Here is a 15,640-nt window from a genome sequence, read left to right on the forward strand (position 1 = left end):
CCTCACCTCGTGCAGGGAGGCGGGGAAGCATCCCCAGCAGGGCTGCTGGAAGGCCACGTATACATACCACGCATGGGAAACACACCCCATCGTACATGCGAGAGCGAAAGGCCTCCTCGCCCTGTCCCCCCCCCCCGCAGGGGCTGGGAGCATGAACTGAAACAAAGTCCTCCACGGAAGATGTCAAGCGAGGGGGAGGGGAGTGGAAGCCTCCCTGCCTCGTGCCACACATGCACGAGGGAAGAGCCCCCCCAGCTGCAGCCATGCAGCCAACGAGCGTGCAGGCGGCGTGCGCAGGGGGTGGGCAGCTCTCGTGCATGCATGCGGAGCCCTGCAAAGAAAAGAAGGCGAGCCCACCCTGGCGTGCAGCAGCCCACGCAGCTCCCCAGGCATGCAACAGGTCCGTGCGGCGGCGGCGGCGCCTCCTCCGGTGCCAGCTGCAGCGGCGGCAGCCCCCAGTGCGGAGGGGAGGGGCCGGGCATCCCCGCAGCAGCCGGAGACAGGCAAGGGGCTGGTGCAGCGCGCCGAGCTGCTGTGCAGCTTGGCCGCGGCGGGGGCTCGCCTCCGCCTCTTGGGGGGGGCTCGCCGACAGCCGCTCACCCTCCCCGCCAGCCGCTTTCCCATTGCACTGCCTTGCCTTGCCTTGCCTTGGCGGCTGCTGCTCCTGCTGCACGCTCGCGCCCGGCTCCCGCGAGCCCCGCTCCATCTTGACTTTTGCCGACGTGGAAATTTTGGGTTTGGAGACGAGCTGAGCTCTTATTGGCTGTGGGAGGGCGGTTCGGAGGTCACGGCTGCTGTCGCTGCTCCCTGCCAAGGAGTCTCTCGGGGGGGGGGGAGAGAAAGGGGGCGGGTCGGCAGCAGGGGCACTCCCACCCCGGGCAGAGGCAGGAAGGAGGGCTTGAGGTGGAGAGGTAGCAGCACCTGGAAAGACGGAGAGGCAGAGTGCTGGGGGGAGGGGCTGGAGGGGGTGGGGTTGGCCCGGCCCAGATCAGCCCTCACCCCCCCAGGGGGGCAGCCGAGGCTGTCAGGGCAGAACAGAGGAGGGGTGGGGTGGATGGGGAAGGGGGGGAGTGTGCAAACTCTTGTATGGATAGGGGGAAAATGGCCATCCAAAAAAGGTGTCCCAAATGCACTGCTGGGGGGCCCACAAGACTGTGGAGGGCAAGGGGAGGCCAACCCTTCTGCGCCCCCAACTCCAATTAAAAACCGCAATCAGATCAACCAGAGTGTCTGTGTGTGTGTTCAGTAAGACCAAACTGAGTGGCTAAGAGACTAGCAGCCCGATCCAAAGCTAGCCACATCCCTAGCACCCAGGGCTGTATCCCATGAAGCCAGGGAAGCAGTGCCAGGTCTCCTCAGAGTAAGGGAGCAAATGTTCCCTTCCCCCGTGTAAGACCCAGGTGGCCCCAATGGGTCTCCTCGGATCTGCATTCGCTATTGAGACCCATGCAGACCCATGACAGGTTTCCCTTTCAAGGAGGGGGGTCAGGATATGGCGGCACAGCCTGCCACTGTTGCCGGCCCGCTCCTCTCTCACCCTCTGCCCACCCACTTCTGCCCCTTTCCCCAAAAAGCCCTGCCACCAGCTGGCAACTGTTCCTACTGCCAGGAGCTCTTGCCAGCGATCTTAAGGCACTGAGGCCCAGCACTGGTGGCACGTCAGTTCCACTGGAACAAAAGTGCCTTATGGCACTATTTGTAACAGCCTGAGCCAGCCCACGCCACAGTCCATAAGACTGGGCCTTAGAGCAGATGGACTGAGACAAGGAGGCTTTAACCAAAATGCTTGCAATGTGATGGTCTAGAACAGGGGTGCCCAAACATTTTGGCAGGAGGGCCGCATCATCTCTCTGACACTGTGTCGGGGGCCAGGGGAAAAAAGAATTAATTTACATTTAAAATTTGAATAAATTTACATAAACGAATTTATTAAAAACGGAACTTATATGAATAAATGAAGGTCGTGCAGTAGCTCAAGGCCTATAAAAGGCCTTGCACAAAGCAAGGTCAGCCTTTCCTTCGCTGCCACTGTTGCATCACAGCAAGTGAAACAGCAAGTAGTGGAGGGAGCCCTCATCCCACAGTTCAGGTGAGAGGTTGAACAACCGTCCTCATGCTGAGAGCAGTTGCGTTGGGCCAGCACGGGCTCCAGCAAGTATCCGGAGGGCCAGAGACTCATTGGATACTGGGGGCTCCCCGCGGGCCAGATTGGGAACCTCTGAGGGCCACAAGTGGCCTCCGGGCTGGGGTTTGGGCACCCCTGGTCTAGAATAGGAGTGTCAAACATGAGGCCCGCGGGCCTCGCCATCAGGCTCTCTCAGCATCACCATCAGGTGCTCTCAGCTGCTAAGCTGTGCTGTCACTGCTGAAAAGGCAGCCTGTGTAATTATTGGGCTTTTCCATATCTTCAAAATATGATCAAGTTTTGCATGTTTTTTCTTCTGCTATTTGCCACTAATGAATTCCTAAGTGAGAAAAAAAATTGCTTACTTCTGGTCAGGACCTGCTACTGACACTTCCTGCTGTATAACCTCACTTCCGGCCCTCAACAGGCATCATGAATGCTATTTGGCCCATTTCATTGTATGAAATGAATCTGACACCATGGTAAGCAGCACCCAGTCAACCCAATGAGAGGCAAGGTGAAGTGACCTTGGGGTTGCGCTTAAGCCCCAAGAGACCCAGGATCTCTTTCAAGAGCAGACTTTGGCTCTGGAATATGCGACATACTAAAGGAAAGGCACCCGGATAGAATTCCAGAGTAGTCAAGTCGATCAACCAGCCTCAATGCTTTGGGACCACAGGGCTTCAGTTTCAAAAGTAGTCGCCACCTTTTTGGCTACTGTTACCTCTGTACAAGTGTTGGTGTATAAACTGTATAACATTTGGAACATTATACACACACACACACACACACACACACACACACACACACACACTTGGAAATCTAGGTAGCAAAAGGAAGCAAACTAAAATGAAGCTTGGCTATGTAATGGTACTGCAGATTCTTGTCGGAAAGTTGGTCCCTAAAAGAAGCATAACAATAATAACTATAAAGCTCATCTGGTAAAATTATACCAGTAACTCAAAAACCAAAGCAGCATTCCACTGAAAATGAACTAGATTAGGAACAAGTCTATACCCAGCTCACATACTCGCTAATGCCTGCACCAGAAACCAAACAATGAATACAAGGTAAGACATATTACAATGAGCACAATGCGGTCAACTTGCATGGATGCATAGATTTCTGTCAGCTCCTGAATCTTGCCTGTACAGCTGTCAGTACGTTCAGGCACAATGGCTTATCATGGATAAGAAGTCCAGTGGCCAATCAGGGCTGTTTCACAGTGGATTTCCAGAATTAACTCATAAATATGCATTGCCCCATCCCAGCTGAGGGCCTCAGTGAAAGTAAAACTAAGGAGACGTGTAACCACACCCTGAAGTTGCTTTTGTGTACTTACTTTCAAACTGGCTTACGAGCAGGCATGCCAGTACAAAACCAGGCTTGGAGCTGTCATAGCTACAGCTTTCTTAGTTTTTGGCTCCCCTCTCCTCCCAATCTGAGCACTATTTCTCTCCCAGCCTTCACAGCTAGGCCTTTAAGTTAAGGGGTGGTCACAATACAGCCACTGTCACCAATGTGAAAGAAATATTATATCAGATTATTTTAAATGAAAGCCTTCTAAAAATAAAGTTTTAAAAAAACTCTGATGAAGTGCCATTTTCTAGTATTTTAGAACTGTTCCATATTTATATATTTTTACATCAACTTTCTGTGCTGTCATCCTCAAGTCAGCTCACAAGATTAAAAGTATAAAAACAACATCAGAAGGATTAAAACTATAAACTAAAGAGGGGAAAGAATGCACCACAAAATGCCCCACTCATGTTTTTAAAATACGAGATTAAAATCGTCCTTCAGTCCATAGAATAAAAGGCCCAGTGGAATGACCAGTAATAGAATATTTGTGTCCTGGATGACTGTGTCATGATCAAGTGCATCCCAGTCATTGGCATCCCTGGACATTCGCATCTGCGCTTTTTGCATCCTAGTTATTTGCATTCCACTATAACTGGGCAACAAACAAACTATAACTTGGCAACAAACCCCCTGTTATATATAGCAAGCCTCTTAACCCAGCCCAAACCCTACCTTTGCATTAAAAAAAATAAAGAAGTACATCTAATATAAATACTGGGATACAAATGTCCAGGATACAAAAAGAATGGATGCAAATGTCCAACGGGACATGTTTGACCGGGGCACAGTTGACCGGGACACAATGGTTCTGTTACCTGAACAACCATGCTTTTAACAATCAATGACCATCGGAAGAGATGGGGCAGCTCAAATCTCCCTGGGGGAGAGCATTTCAAACCCTAGGCACTACAACAGTAGAGGCCTGGTCCCATGTGCTTGGTAGTCCAATCTTAAATACCAGCACTTGGAATAGAGTCTTTTCTGAATATGAGGTTCTGAACAAGAGGGCAGATTTTTATTTATTTGTTTGTTTGTTTGTTTGTTTATTTAAAAGATTTTTACCCCACTTTCTTTCCCTGCCAGGCATTCAAAAAACTTTTTGGCTTCCAAAAAATTATCAAGAATACACACATATAAATATCAAAATGTCATAAAAGACCTAAAAAAAACTCATAAAAGCTCATGGAAACAGTCAGTCCTTAAAATATGCTGGAACCAAACCTAAGATAGCAACCAGCACCTTGAATTGAACCCAGAAACAAGTAGGAAGCAATGTGGTTGGAACGGGATGGTGGTAATATGCTCCCTATGAGAAACCCCAATTCCAACCTGAATGCAGCATTCTCCACCAGTAGAACATGCAAGGGCAGCCCCTTGTAAAAGATGTTGCAGTAATCTAAATGAGAAGTGACCTAGGCATGAGTAAAAGTGGCCAGATCTGTTTTTCCAGGAAAGTCTGCAACCTGCAAAACAGCCAAAGTTGCTGCCACCTGAACTTCCAGAAGCAAAGCCTGGTCCAGAAGGATCATAAGACTGTGTACATGCTCTTTCAGGTGAGTGCTTCCCAACCCAGAACAGGTTGAACACCCCTTCCCAGATCAAATTTCCTACTGCCCCAAACCATCTCTGTCTGTCTTCATTAACACTTAAAAGATACTATTGCACAGTTTTTATGTCTAAAATGAAAAATGCTGAGGCTCAATTCTGAGGTCCTTCCCTGTGCCCTTAAATTCTTTCCTCTCTTGGTATTGCAGACTTGAGGGGCTGCTTAAGGAAAGGAATTATTATGGCATATATTCAGGACAGATCCCATCAAACACAGCAACTGTGGTAAACAGTAGCTCAAAGTTAAAGTTAATAGCCCAAGTTAAAATAAGAGGATAGCAGGAATGGGCAAGTCCAGTGGGGCTTGACTCAAGTCGAGTCACCGAGTCACTGCCCCCTGCGACTCAACTCAAAAAAGGGGCACTTTCCAAATCTCTGGCTCACCCTTTAGTGACTCTAGTGGACTCGACTTGTTGCCCCCCCCCCTTTAAAAAGCCCGCCATGGAAAAAACGGGGTTGCAGCCGAGACTACTGCCCCGCCCATCTGCAAACAGGGCAGAAGGAGTGGGAGGGACTGTGAGAGAGTGGGACAGAAGCGGCAAGAGGGTCACAAGCAGCAGCTGGGAGGCTTACCAGGAAAACCCAAGCCTTTGCAACCCTACTCACAAGTAGTCCCACTGCAGCTAGTCATTCTATGAGGCTTCCTCCTCCTAAGAAACAACAAGTCCATAGAAGCCACAAGGTTCGTGAATGCTATGAACCACCCCCCACCTCCTTTTTCCCTCTCCAGCCAATTGTAAGGTAAGAACCCCCTTGGGGTCCTCCTCCTGCTCTCCCTAAGCCAATGAAAATATCAGAATGCCCATCCTTTGTCCAATGATCATCTGTTCCTTCCTTCCTATCAGAGATGGAAAAAGAGAGCCCAGTCTCACCTCCCCTCATTCATTGCAAGATTAACCCTTTCCTGCCTCCCAGCTGAAACTTCCCATGCTGCTCTACCATCGGAATGCTGGCCCCACGAGGTTTTTCACACTGCAAAAACAGTAAGTGAGCACATCCAGACACAGGCAGATTTGAGTCAGCATGCATGGGGATGAGTGCCGAGTCAGGCGGACCCTGACTCGAGTCTTTTTCAGAGTCTTCATGCGCATGACTCACGAGTTGCCGAGTCACTCAAAATCACACATTTTTGCAACTCGAGTCAGAATCATCTGAGTCGAGTTCCTAAACCTGGATGATAGGGGTGAGCAATGGTGTAGTGAGTCAGAAAAATGACAGGCAGTGCATTGTACCATCTACTGGTAGTTCCTGGTAGAGTAGAATGTGTCCAAACTTGCCTTACATCAATGTTTCGCAAATGTTTTTGACCGCAGCCCTAAACATAGTTTTCCTTTCCGTTTGACAATCCATGGAGTTGGGATGTATCATTGCTGCTGTTAATAACAATACTAAACACTCCAGAGCACTTGGTAACAGCGTCATTGCCAAGCTTCAGAGTGTCAAGGGGAAACTGTGTGGGGCTTCAGTTTCAGTTGTACAGTCGCACGGCCATGCATCTTACAGGGAATGCTGCTTCCCGCGTGACCCTTGTTTGGGTTGCAGTCCCTGGTATGGAAACCACTGCCCTACATGATAAATGAAAACTCTATTTATCCTTGCCAATTTCAGTACTGATAAACTTTCCCTTGGCAAGTCCTGGTTAATGGATTTTGGTCATATTCAAGATCCAATTGATCATTGTATTTTGGGTTAGAAAAGAAATTGTTATAAGGTTGCATTGGTTAAAACCGAGCCCTTCCCCCCTTTTACAATTGCATGTGACTTGGCCCAGTGGTTTGAGAGATCAGACTATCTTGCTTCTGCAGATGTTTGATGGCAGTACATTTCCTCTCTGGATTAGATGGGTCAATCTGTGGAGATTTGTGACTCTCCCTGTGATCTTTGTATACAGGTCCAAATTATCTATAAATATAGGTTGAGACTGTATATGAGAGGGTGTGAAAGCTGTATCAAGAAATGTAGGCATAAAACAACATTTTTTTCAAACAAAACAAATTGGAAATTTGTGTACAGGTCTATTTCTATGGCAGTTCTCAAAGGATTGTCTTGCCAGGTCAAGCTGTTTTGGTTTTTTGCAGCCCAATCCTATGCATGTTTGTTTACCCTAACGTAATTCCTACCACATTCAGTGGGGTTTAATTTCAAATCAGTGGAGTTAGGATTGCTCCTCTGATCTCATTTCTCCTCATTAGTAACAGTTTATTAGGCAAAGTTTATACAAAGTAACAGTTTATAAGAATTCAAATGTCCAGCTGTTTGGTTGTTTCCAATCATCCTTTCTTCCTAATGTGCAATTTCAATAGATATTCATTGGCATGAATTCACTGGAAACATAGTTTCTGAAATCTTGCACTGAAATAGAGTGACCATCGATTTGCACATTACCCCCTTTAGGAAGTGGGTAGGTTAAAACTACACTTTATAATGAATGGTGCATTATCTTTATTAGTAGAATCACATAATGTGCTCTTTGTTTGACACAGAGAAAGTAGAGTCGAGGTAGATATGATTTCACATCAGGAGGCTACAAAGGCTTTACAGTTTCCAAGTAGGCATAAGTCACTTGGGTAGGTATTGTGAAATGCTCCGGATTTTATTTGATAGCACCACTTGCCCTTTGTTAGTACAAGATTGTTTTTTAAGGAGCATCTTAGTTCTTTGTGGAAAAATTGCATAGGCCAGTAGTTCTCAAACTTTTTCAACAGGCTGCTCTCTTGACCTACAGGGCCATTGGCCATGGCTCCTCATTAGGACTACAATCCTATACATCAGTGTTTCTCAAACTGTGGGTCGGGATCCACAAGGTGAGTTGCAAGCCAATTTCAGGTGGGTCCCCATTCATTTCAATATTTTATTTTTAATATTGTATTGTTGTATTGGCAACCTTCAGTCTTGAAAGACTATGGTATCGCGCTCTGAAAGGTGGTTCTGGCACAGCGTCTAGTGTGGCTGAAAAGGCCAATCCAGGAGTGACAATCCCTTCCACACCGGGAGCAAGTGCAGTCTGTCCCTGGTCTGTCTCCCTGGCTATGGGCCTTCCTTCTTTGCCTCTTAGCCTCAGACTATTGGCAAAGTGTCTCTTCAAACTGGGAAAGGCCATGCTGCACAGCCTGCCTCCAAGCAGGCCGCTCAGAGGCCAGGGTTTCCCACTTGTTGAGGTTCATCCCTAAGGCCTTCAGATCCCTCTTGCAGATGTCCTTGTATCGCAGCTGTGGTCTACCTGTAGGGCGCTTTCCTTGCACGAGTTCTCCATAGAGGAGATCCTTTGGGATCCGGCCATCATCCATTCTCACGACATGACCAAGCCAACGCAGGCGTCTCTGTTTCAGCAGTGAATACATGCTAGGGATTCCAGCACGTTCCAGGACTGTGTTGTTTGGAACTTTGTCCTGCCAGGTGATGCCGAGGATGCGTCGGAGGCAGCGCATGTGGAAAGCGCTCAGTTTCCTCTCCTGTTGTGAGCGAAGAGTCCATGACTCGCTGCAGTACAGAAGTGAACTCAGGACGCAAGCTCTGTAGACCTGGATCTTGGTATGTTCCGTCAGCTTCTTGTTGGACCAGACTCTCTTTGTGAGTCTGGAAAACGTGGTAGCTGCTTTACTGATGCGCTTGTTTAGCTCAGTATCGAGAGAAAGAGTGTCGGAGATCGTTGAGCCAAGGTACACAAAGTCATGGACAACCTCCAGTTCATGCTCAGAGATTGTAATGCAGGGAGGTGAGTCCACATCCTGAACCATGACCTGTGTTTTCTTCAGGCTGATTGTCAGTCCAAAATCTTGGCAGGCCTTGCTAAAAGGATCCATGAGCTGCTGGAGATCTTTGGCAGAGTGGGTAGTGACAGCTGCATCGTCGGCAAAGAGGAAGTCACACAGACATTTCAGCTGGACTTTAGATTTTGCTCTCAGTCTGGAGAGGTTGAAGAGCTTTCCGTCTGATCTGGTCCGGAGATAGATGCCTTCTGTTGCAGTTCCAAAGGCCTGCTTCAGCAGGACAGCGAAGAAAATCCCAAACAAGGTTGGTGCAAGAACACAGCCTTGCTTCACTCCGCTTCGGATGTCAAAGTGGTCTGATGTGGAGCCATCGAAGACAACAGTGCCCTTCATGTCCTTGTGGAAAGATCTGATGATGCTGAGGAGCCTGGGTGGAAATCCAATCTTGGGGAGAATCTTGAAGAGGCCATCCCTGCTGACCAGGTCGAAAGCCTTTGTGAGATCTATGAAGGCTATAAAGAGTGGCTGTCGTTGTTCCCTGCATTTCTCCTGCAGTTGTCTAAGGGAGAATACCATATCAGTGGTGGACCTGTTGGCTCGGAATCCACACTGCGATTCTGGATTGATGCTCTCTGCAAGTACCTGGAGCCTCTTTAGTACAACTCGGGCAAACAGCTTTCCTACAACGCTAAGGAGAGAGATGCCGCGGTAGTTGTTGCAGTCACCCCTGTCACCTTTGTTCTGTACAGCGTGATGATGTTTGCATCCCTCATGTCTTGAGGTACTCCACCTTCTCTCCAGCAGAGACAGAGGATTTCATGCAGCTCAGTGACGATGATCTCTTTGCAGCATTTTAGGACTTCAGCAGGGATGCTGTCTTTTCCAGGTGCCTTGCCAAAGGCAAGGGAGTCCAGGGCCACGTGAAGTTCTTCTAGGGTTGGTTCACTGTCAAGCTCTTCCAGCACAGGCAGGCACTCAATGTTGTTCAGTGCTTCTTCGGTGACTACATTTTCTCTGGAATATAGCTCAGAGTAGTGCTGCACCCAGCGTTCCATCTGCTGCGCCCGATCCTGGATGACCTCGCCTGTGGCAGACTTCAGAGGGGCAATTTTCCTCTGTGTTGGACCTAGGGCCTGCTTGATACCGTCATACATCCCCTTGATGTTGCCCGTGTCAGCTGCTATCTGTATCTCGGAACAGAGCTGGAGCCAGTAGTCGTTAGCACATCTCCTGGCAGTCTGTTGGACTTTGCTGCGAGCAGTTTGGAGGACCTGCAGGTTGCGCTCACTGGGACAGGCCTTGTATGCTGCTTGAGCTCTCCTCTTTTCCTCAATGACTGGTGTCAACTCCTCAGAGTGGGCTTCAAACCAGTCTGCCGCCTTGTTGGTCTTCTTGCCGAATATGGACAAGGCGGTGTTGTAAACGGTATTCTTGAAATGTTCCCATCTGTTGGATGCGTTTGCGTCGGCCGGGCCTGGAAGAGATTCCTCAAGCGCTTGTGCAAATTCCTCCACTTTTCTCTGATCCTGGGTCTTGCTGGTATCAATGCAAGGTCTTCCTTCCTTTTTCGTGTGATACAGTCGCTTTGTTTGCAGTTTCACTCTGCCGCACACCAGGGAGTGGTCAGTGTCGCAGGCAGCACCATGATAACTGCGTGTGATCTTGATGCTGGGAAGGCTGGAGCGTCTGGTGAGGATCAGGTCGAGCTGGTGCCAGTGCTTTGATCTTGGATGTCTCCAAGAGACTCTATGTTGGGGCTTTGTGTTGAAGAACGTGTTGCTGACACAGAGACCGTGATGACAGCAAAACTCTAGCAGGCGTTGGCCATTTTCGTTCATCCTCCCAGTGCCAAACTGACCTAAGCAAGTGGGCCATGAACTGTTATCAGCACCAACTCTAGCATTGAAATCGCCGAGGATGAACAATGGCTCTTTTACAGGGATTTTCTTGACAGTGGTGGCCAGGTCATCATAGAATTTGCCTTTGGCTTCTGCTGGAGACGACAGAGTCGGTGCATAAGCACTGATGAGAGTGACAGGTCCTGCTGATGACTGGAGCTGCAGGGACAAAATTCTTTCACTTCCCACAGTAGGTGGGAATATATTTTTAATATATTAGACTAGTATATGACTGCATTTGGAGAAATATTACAGATCTGTGCTTTTAACAGGCTACTATATATATGCTTTTAACAATGATAGTCACTCCTGGGTAAGTGTGGGTAGGATTCCAGCCTAGGATTATTAAAAATTTTCCTGCTCGATGATGTCATTTGCAGCATCCATTTTTGACTATTCCTCCTATCCCTGAGGCACAGAGCAGACATGAGGCTGGAGGGCTCAGTCCAAATCTAGGAATGGAGCCAGATCTGGAAGGCTCAGTGAGGCACTCCCTACATGGAACTATTTACTCCTCGGACTCTCTAGCTACACTGGGAGCCATCCCAGGGTCTGCTGTTCCTCTTCCAGTGATGAGTTCTCATTGGGGTCACTGTTCTGATGTGGTTATAGTTTTGTCCTGACGTGGTATAAAAGTGCAAACCTCATAGTCTTCTATTTTAGAAGTTCAAAGAAGCATTTCAAATTAGGTCCATTAAGAAATTCAGATTTAGTTCACATAGGGCCTAAACCTAACTGGGCACTGCACTGCTGGAACCTGTAGCCTGGCAGTGCAAGGCACTTTATGGCTGGGCTGCTGCTGCACACTCCAGACTGCTGCCATAAATAGCAAGAGATGCACTGCGCATAGAGGCGAATTCCAGAAGCTCTGCTGCTCTAGATAGGTTGGCAGCATATCATTGGTGGTGACTTTCAAGATGGAGAGGAGGGAAGACAGGGAGGTGGTGATGGAGGAAGGGATGCAGCTTTACAGCACCAGTGTATGCCAGGATCCTATCCCTCCTTTTCAACCCTCCCTGCCCAGACCTCCTTTTATTCCTCCAACTTACACCAGCTATATTGCTAACATATATAGAGGGCACCCATAGGGCACCAGGAACCCTACACAGAGGTAAGTAGACAATATTTTCACTTAGCTCTGGCAGGCCTCCTGTTCATGCTCCCCCAACCCTGGATGAAACATCCATGCCAGCAGTGCAGCTGCATCGTCTGAAATGGTGCCGGAGAAGATTGGGCAGTCATGACAAGAAGTGTCTGACAGGCTTATAGTACAATCCTATTTAGAAGTAAGTCCACTGAGTTCAAGAGGAGTTACTCCCAGATCAGCGTGCACAGGGGTTGCTGCCTTAGACTGCGTGATCCTGCTTTCCAGTGTTAGCAACGGCAGTGTGCATTGCAGTTCCCAGCTACCACCACAAGTGCTAGCCATAGCAAAGACAGACTGTGTATTTGCCAACAAGCACCACTGACTGGCATCCAAGAGGAAGAGGATCTGTTTTATATGGGGCAGGTGGTACAATTCTCCTCTGAGGTCTAGCCTGCTCCATGCAAGGATTAAGTGATGTAATTTTGGCCTGTACTTGCCTCATCAAACAGGCCCAAGGTGGGAGATTGTGATTGCATTACATTGCACTTGCACTACAGCTTCTGGTAGGGCCAGTTTGTGACTCATCAAAAATTGGGTTGCAACCCCCAGTTTGAGAACAGCTGATTTATACTGTAACTTCTACCTGTACCTTTCTATGATAAAGTCACACTTTGCTGCTGATATAAATACATGCACACATACATACAATCAGTTGATAACTGCAGCAAAAAACATAAGAGCTCTCGTGTTGGATCAAACCTAATCCTATACTCCAGAGGGGTTTGCAGAGGAGGGGTGGTGGTGCCACAATTGCACTGCCACAGGGGAGGAAAGGGGTTTTTTGAAACTTACCTGTGGGTTTGTAAGGCTCTCCAGAGGGCTCACAACCACCTTTGTAGGCCTTCTCACAGAAATTTCATCTCCTATTTTGTCACAAAACCAGAAGTGACCCCCCCCATTTACAGAAGTTTAGAGGTGCAGGGAGGTCTGCAGAGGAGGTCGTGGGCTCACTGGACCCTCGGGAGAGCCACAGCAACCACCAGGTAAGTTTAAAAAACATCTTTCTTCCCCTGCAGTGCAATCACTGCAATTGCAATTGCTGCTTCCTCCCCTCCCCTCCCCTGCAAACACCTGTTCTCAAAATTTCCTGACACAGTTTAGGAGCCTCTGGTATACTCCATCAGTTTGCGTATTCTTTTTATAATTGTCATCACCATGTCTAAATAAATAAATAAATAAATAATACAGGTACTTATATACCGCCTTTCTTGGTCTTCAGATTTCTCCTCAGACTTTATTCAAGGCGGTTTACATAGGCAGGCTATTTAAATCCCCGTAGGGATTTTTACAATTGAAAGAAGGCTCTATCTTTCAAGAATCACAACATTCAGATGTTTCTTTCTGATCTGGTTTCACATTCTGGCCTCCATCCTCCCATGCTCAGAGCAGATGGAATAACTCAGCTCAGCTTGTCAGCTGCTTCAAAGTCGCACAGTGCTGGTGGCCTCAAACTGGCGACCTGTGGATGTTATCTTCAGGCAAATGGAGGCTCTACCCTCTAGACCAGACCTCCTGCCCTTACTAGATACACTTGAACTCACTCTTATAGCATAAACCTAGTCATGTCTACTCTGAAGTAAGCCCAACTGAGTTCAATGGAATTTACTTCCAGGTAAGTTGTATAGGATTGCACTGTCAATACAACTGTAGCACTAAAAGATTATGGGTCTGGAAAGAGTTAAAAAAATTAGGAACATAAGTAAAGCCATCATAATCTCTAGGCAACTACCAGGTGTTCTGTGGCAGAGGGATGCCATGAATAGGAATAGGCTAGGTGAAAATGTTAGGAACAATTGGTCTCTTTAATAGATTAAATAAATAGTAAGGCACCATCCCTGTGATATCCTTACCTGTGTGGCTTATTTCATGCACTTGGTCACACCAAAAATAATGTAATGTTCCCATGTGCCACTACAAGCATAGGTAGAATTATTTCTCTTGTCTAAAAAAAAAAAAAAAGACTGCACATCTTCAGAGAAATCTGCATTAATTGACTTTTCAAAGTATTTCAGGGTCACAGAAATACTTTGTTAAAATTGTCACTAATTGCTGCTTCCCACACACACACACACACACACACACACACACACACTGCAAAAATAATTAAGGGAATAAGCCTATTAACACAGGATCTAAATTACTGCCTTGCACACTTGTACCCATGTCATCAAAATGTTAAACATATTTGACAGTATTTTTGGACAAAGAGTTTCTCACCTCTTTTTTGTCCTCTCTTTCCATCCCTTTGTCTTCATATACACTCTCCCTTCAGTTTGTTTTCCTTTATCCATGTGGTTCTTTTTCCTTTCTATATTTTCCTGCCTTTCTTTGCAATTTTCTTGCATTTGAGGTTTACAATTTCTTTATTTTTTTTCCCTGTGAAATCTACTCTTTCCCACTCCATTATCTGGGCCTGGACTCACATACAAGCCCAGTGAGTTAGCCTCTAGATTGTAACCACTCTGCTATGTGTACTGGGTATTGATTTTACACTGTGTGTGCGCAGTCCCAAAATCAATATTTCAGTAGACTGAGCAGAGTGTGTGGTGGTGTAATGGAGCCCAGCCTGCTAATGCAACATGCAGGGGTCCTCATTCAGAGATTGAGGTCAGTCACTAAATGGAAATGTGTTTTCTTATTTTGTCTACTTCAGAGTTAGTGAAAGTGCCAGTGTATTTAACATATCGGGGCATAGGGCTGCTTTGAAGTTCCACATTCAGCAGAACACTGCACAATTCACATCACAATTTTACAACACAGCTTGGATTTTCAAAATTAATTCTTTAGCACTCAATTAACTTTTGCTGTCTATCTCAGATAAGCAAATTTAATAAATGAGAGTTAAATAATGGACACTGAAATTCTATACATGTCTACATGAGAACAAGCCCCACTGAACACAATGGGATTTATTTCTGAGTAAAGGCTTGTGCTGTAAGAGACATGAATTAAGTGTGCAAGGAAATACAATGGTTTGACCCACAGGGAATCTAACACATCATAAGTGTAAACCAGGCAAAGTGAAAGAAATTTAAATATTAATTCCTATCGGAAGGATATGGTAAGGTTGTAGGCTTATGCACACTTACCAGGGAGCAAATCCCACTGAACTCAGTGTGACTTACTTCTAAGTAAACACATTGAAATAGCCATTAGTGCCATTGATACTGCCATTGATTGCCATTAATTTCAGTTTGGCAAACGGACTACCAGCTCACCTGCTACTAAATCTCAGTGAAGGGGACAGCACAGGTCTGCACACTGAGAGGAGCTGCACTGCAGCCCATCCACCCTCTGGTTTTCCTCACATCATGCAACGGTGATTCCAAGAATGGATTGTCATTATAGTATGCCGCAAGCCGAGTTTAAAAGCCGCCCAGAAAGGCTCTGACTTAGGAGAAGTCGTCTGAAAACCAGTCATTGCAATCCTAATTAGGTGCATATTCATGGATTCAGGAAACCTTGGTCCCAAAACTCCACGCAGCTACTAATCATGTTCTTTCTGTGTTCTTTTCACAAGGTGGATTTTCCATTATGCATTCATGGGCAGTTACCTAGGTGGCACTGAAAGGCAGGTGAAAAATGTTGTAAGACCAGCTCCTGGCTTTAGTGAAGAACATATTGGGCTGTAACAGCTCAGAATGTCCTGTGCTCACAATTTCCTTCTCTCATCAGTTTTTTTTTTTTAAATTGGAAATTGGGAGGATCCTTGGTTGCCATGTAGATCCAATCAGGTTGCTCCATCTTGTATTTCAACAGGACAAGGAAGCTACTCAAAAGATACCAGCAAAAG

At 46.9% G+C, this 15,640-nt stretch overlaps 1 protein-coding gene across 1 annotated transcript in view; it reads left to right on the top strand.

Annotated features, from left to right (window-relative positions):
- The first annotated feature begins 391 nt into the window (after positions 1 to 391).
- NFE2L3 (NFE2 like bZIP transcription factor 3) overlaps positions 392 to 15,640 on the top strand; it is an 88,525-nt gene continuing 73,276 nt past the window's right edge. The window contains exon 1 of the mRNA XM_066629146.1: positions 392 to 765. Within this exon, the coding sequence (XP_066485243.1) occupies positions 392 to 765 (374 nt within the window). The remainder of the gene's footprint in view (positions 766 to 15,640) is intronic.

Source organism: Tiliqua scincoides, chromosome 5, assembly GCF_035046505.1.
Source record: "Tiliqua scincoides isolate rTilSci1 chromosome 5, rTilSci1.hap2, whole genome shotgun sequence".
Taxonomy (NCBI): domain Eukaryota; kingdom Metazoa; phylum Chordata; class Lepidosauria; order Squamata; family Scincidae; genus Tiliqua; species Tiliqua scincoides.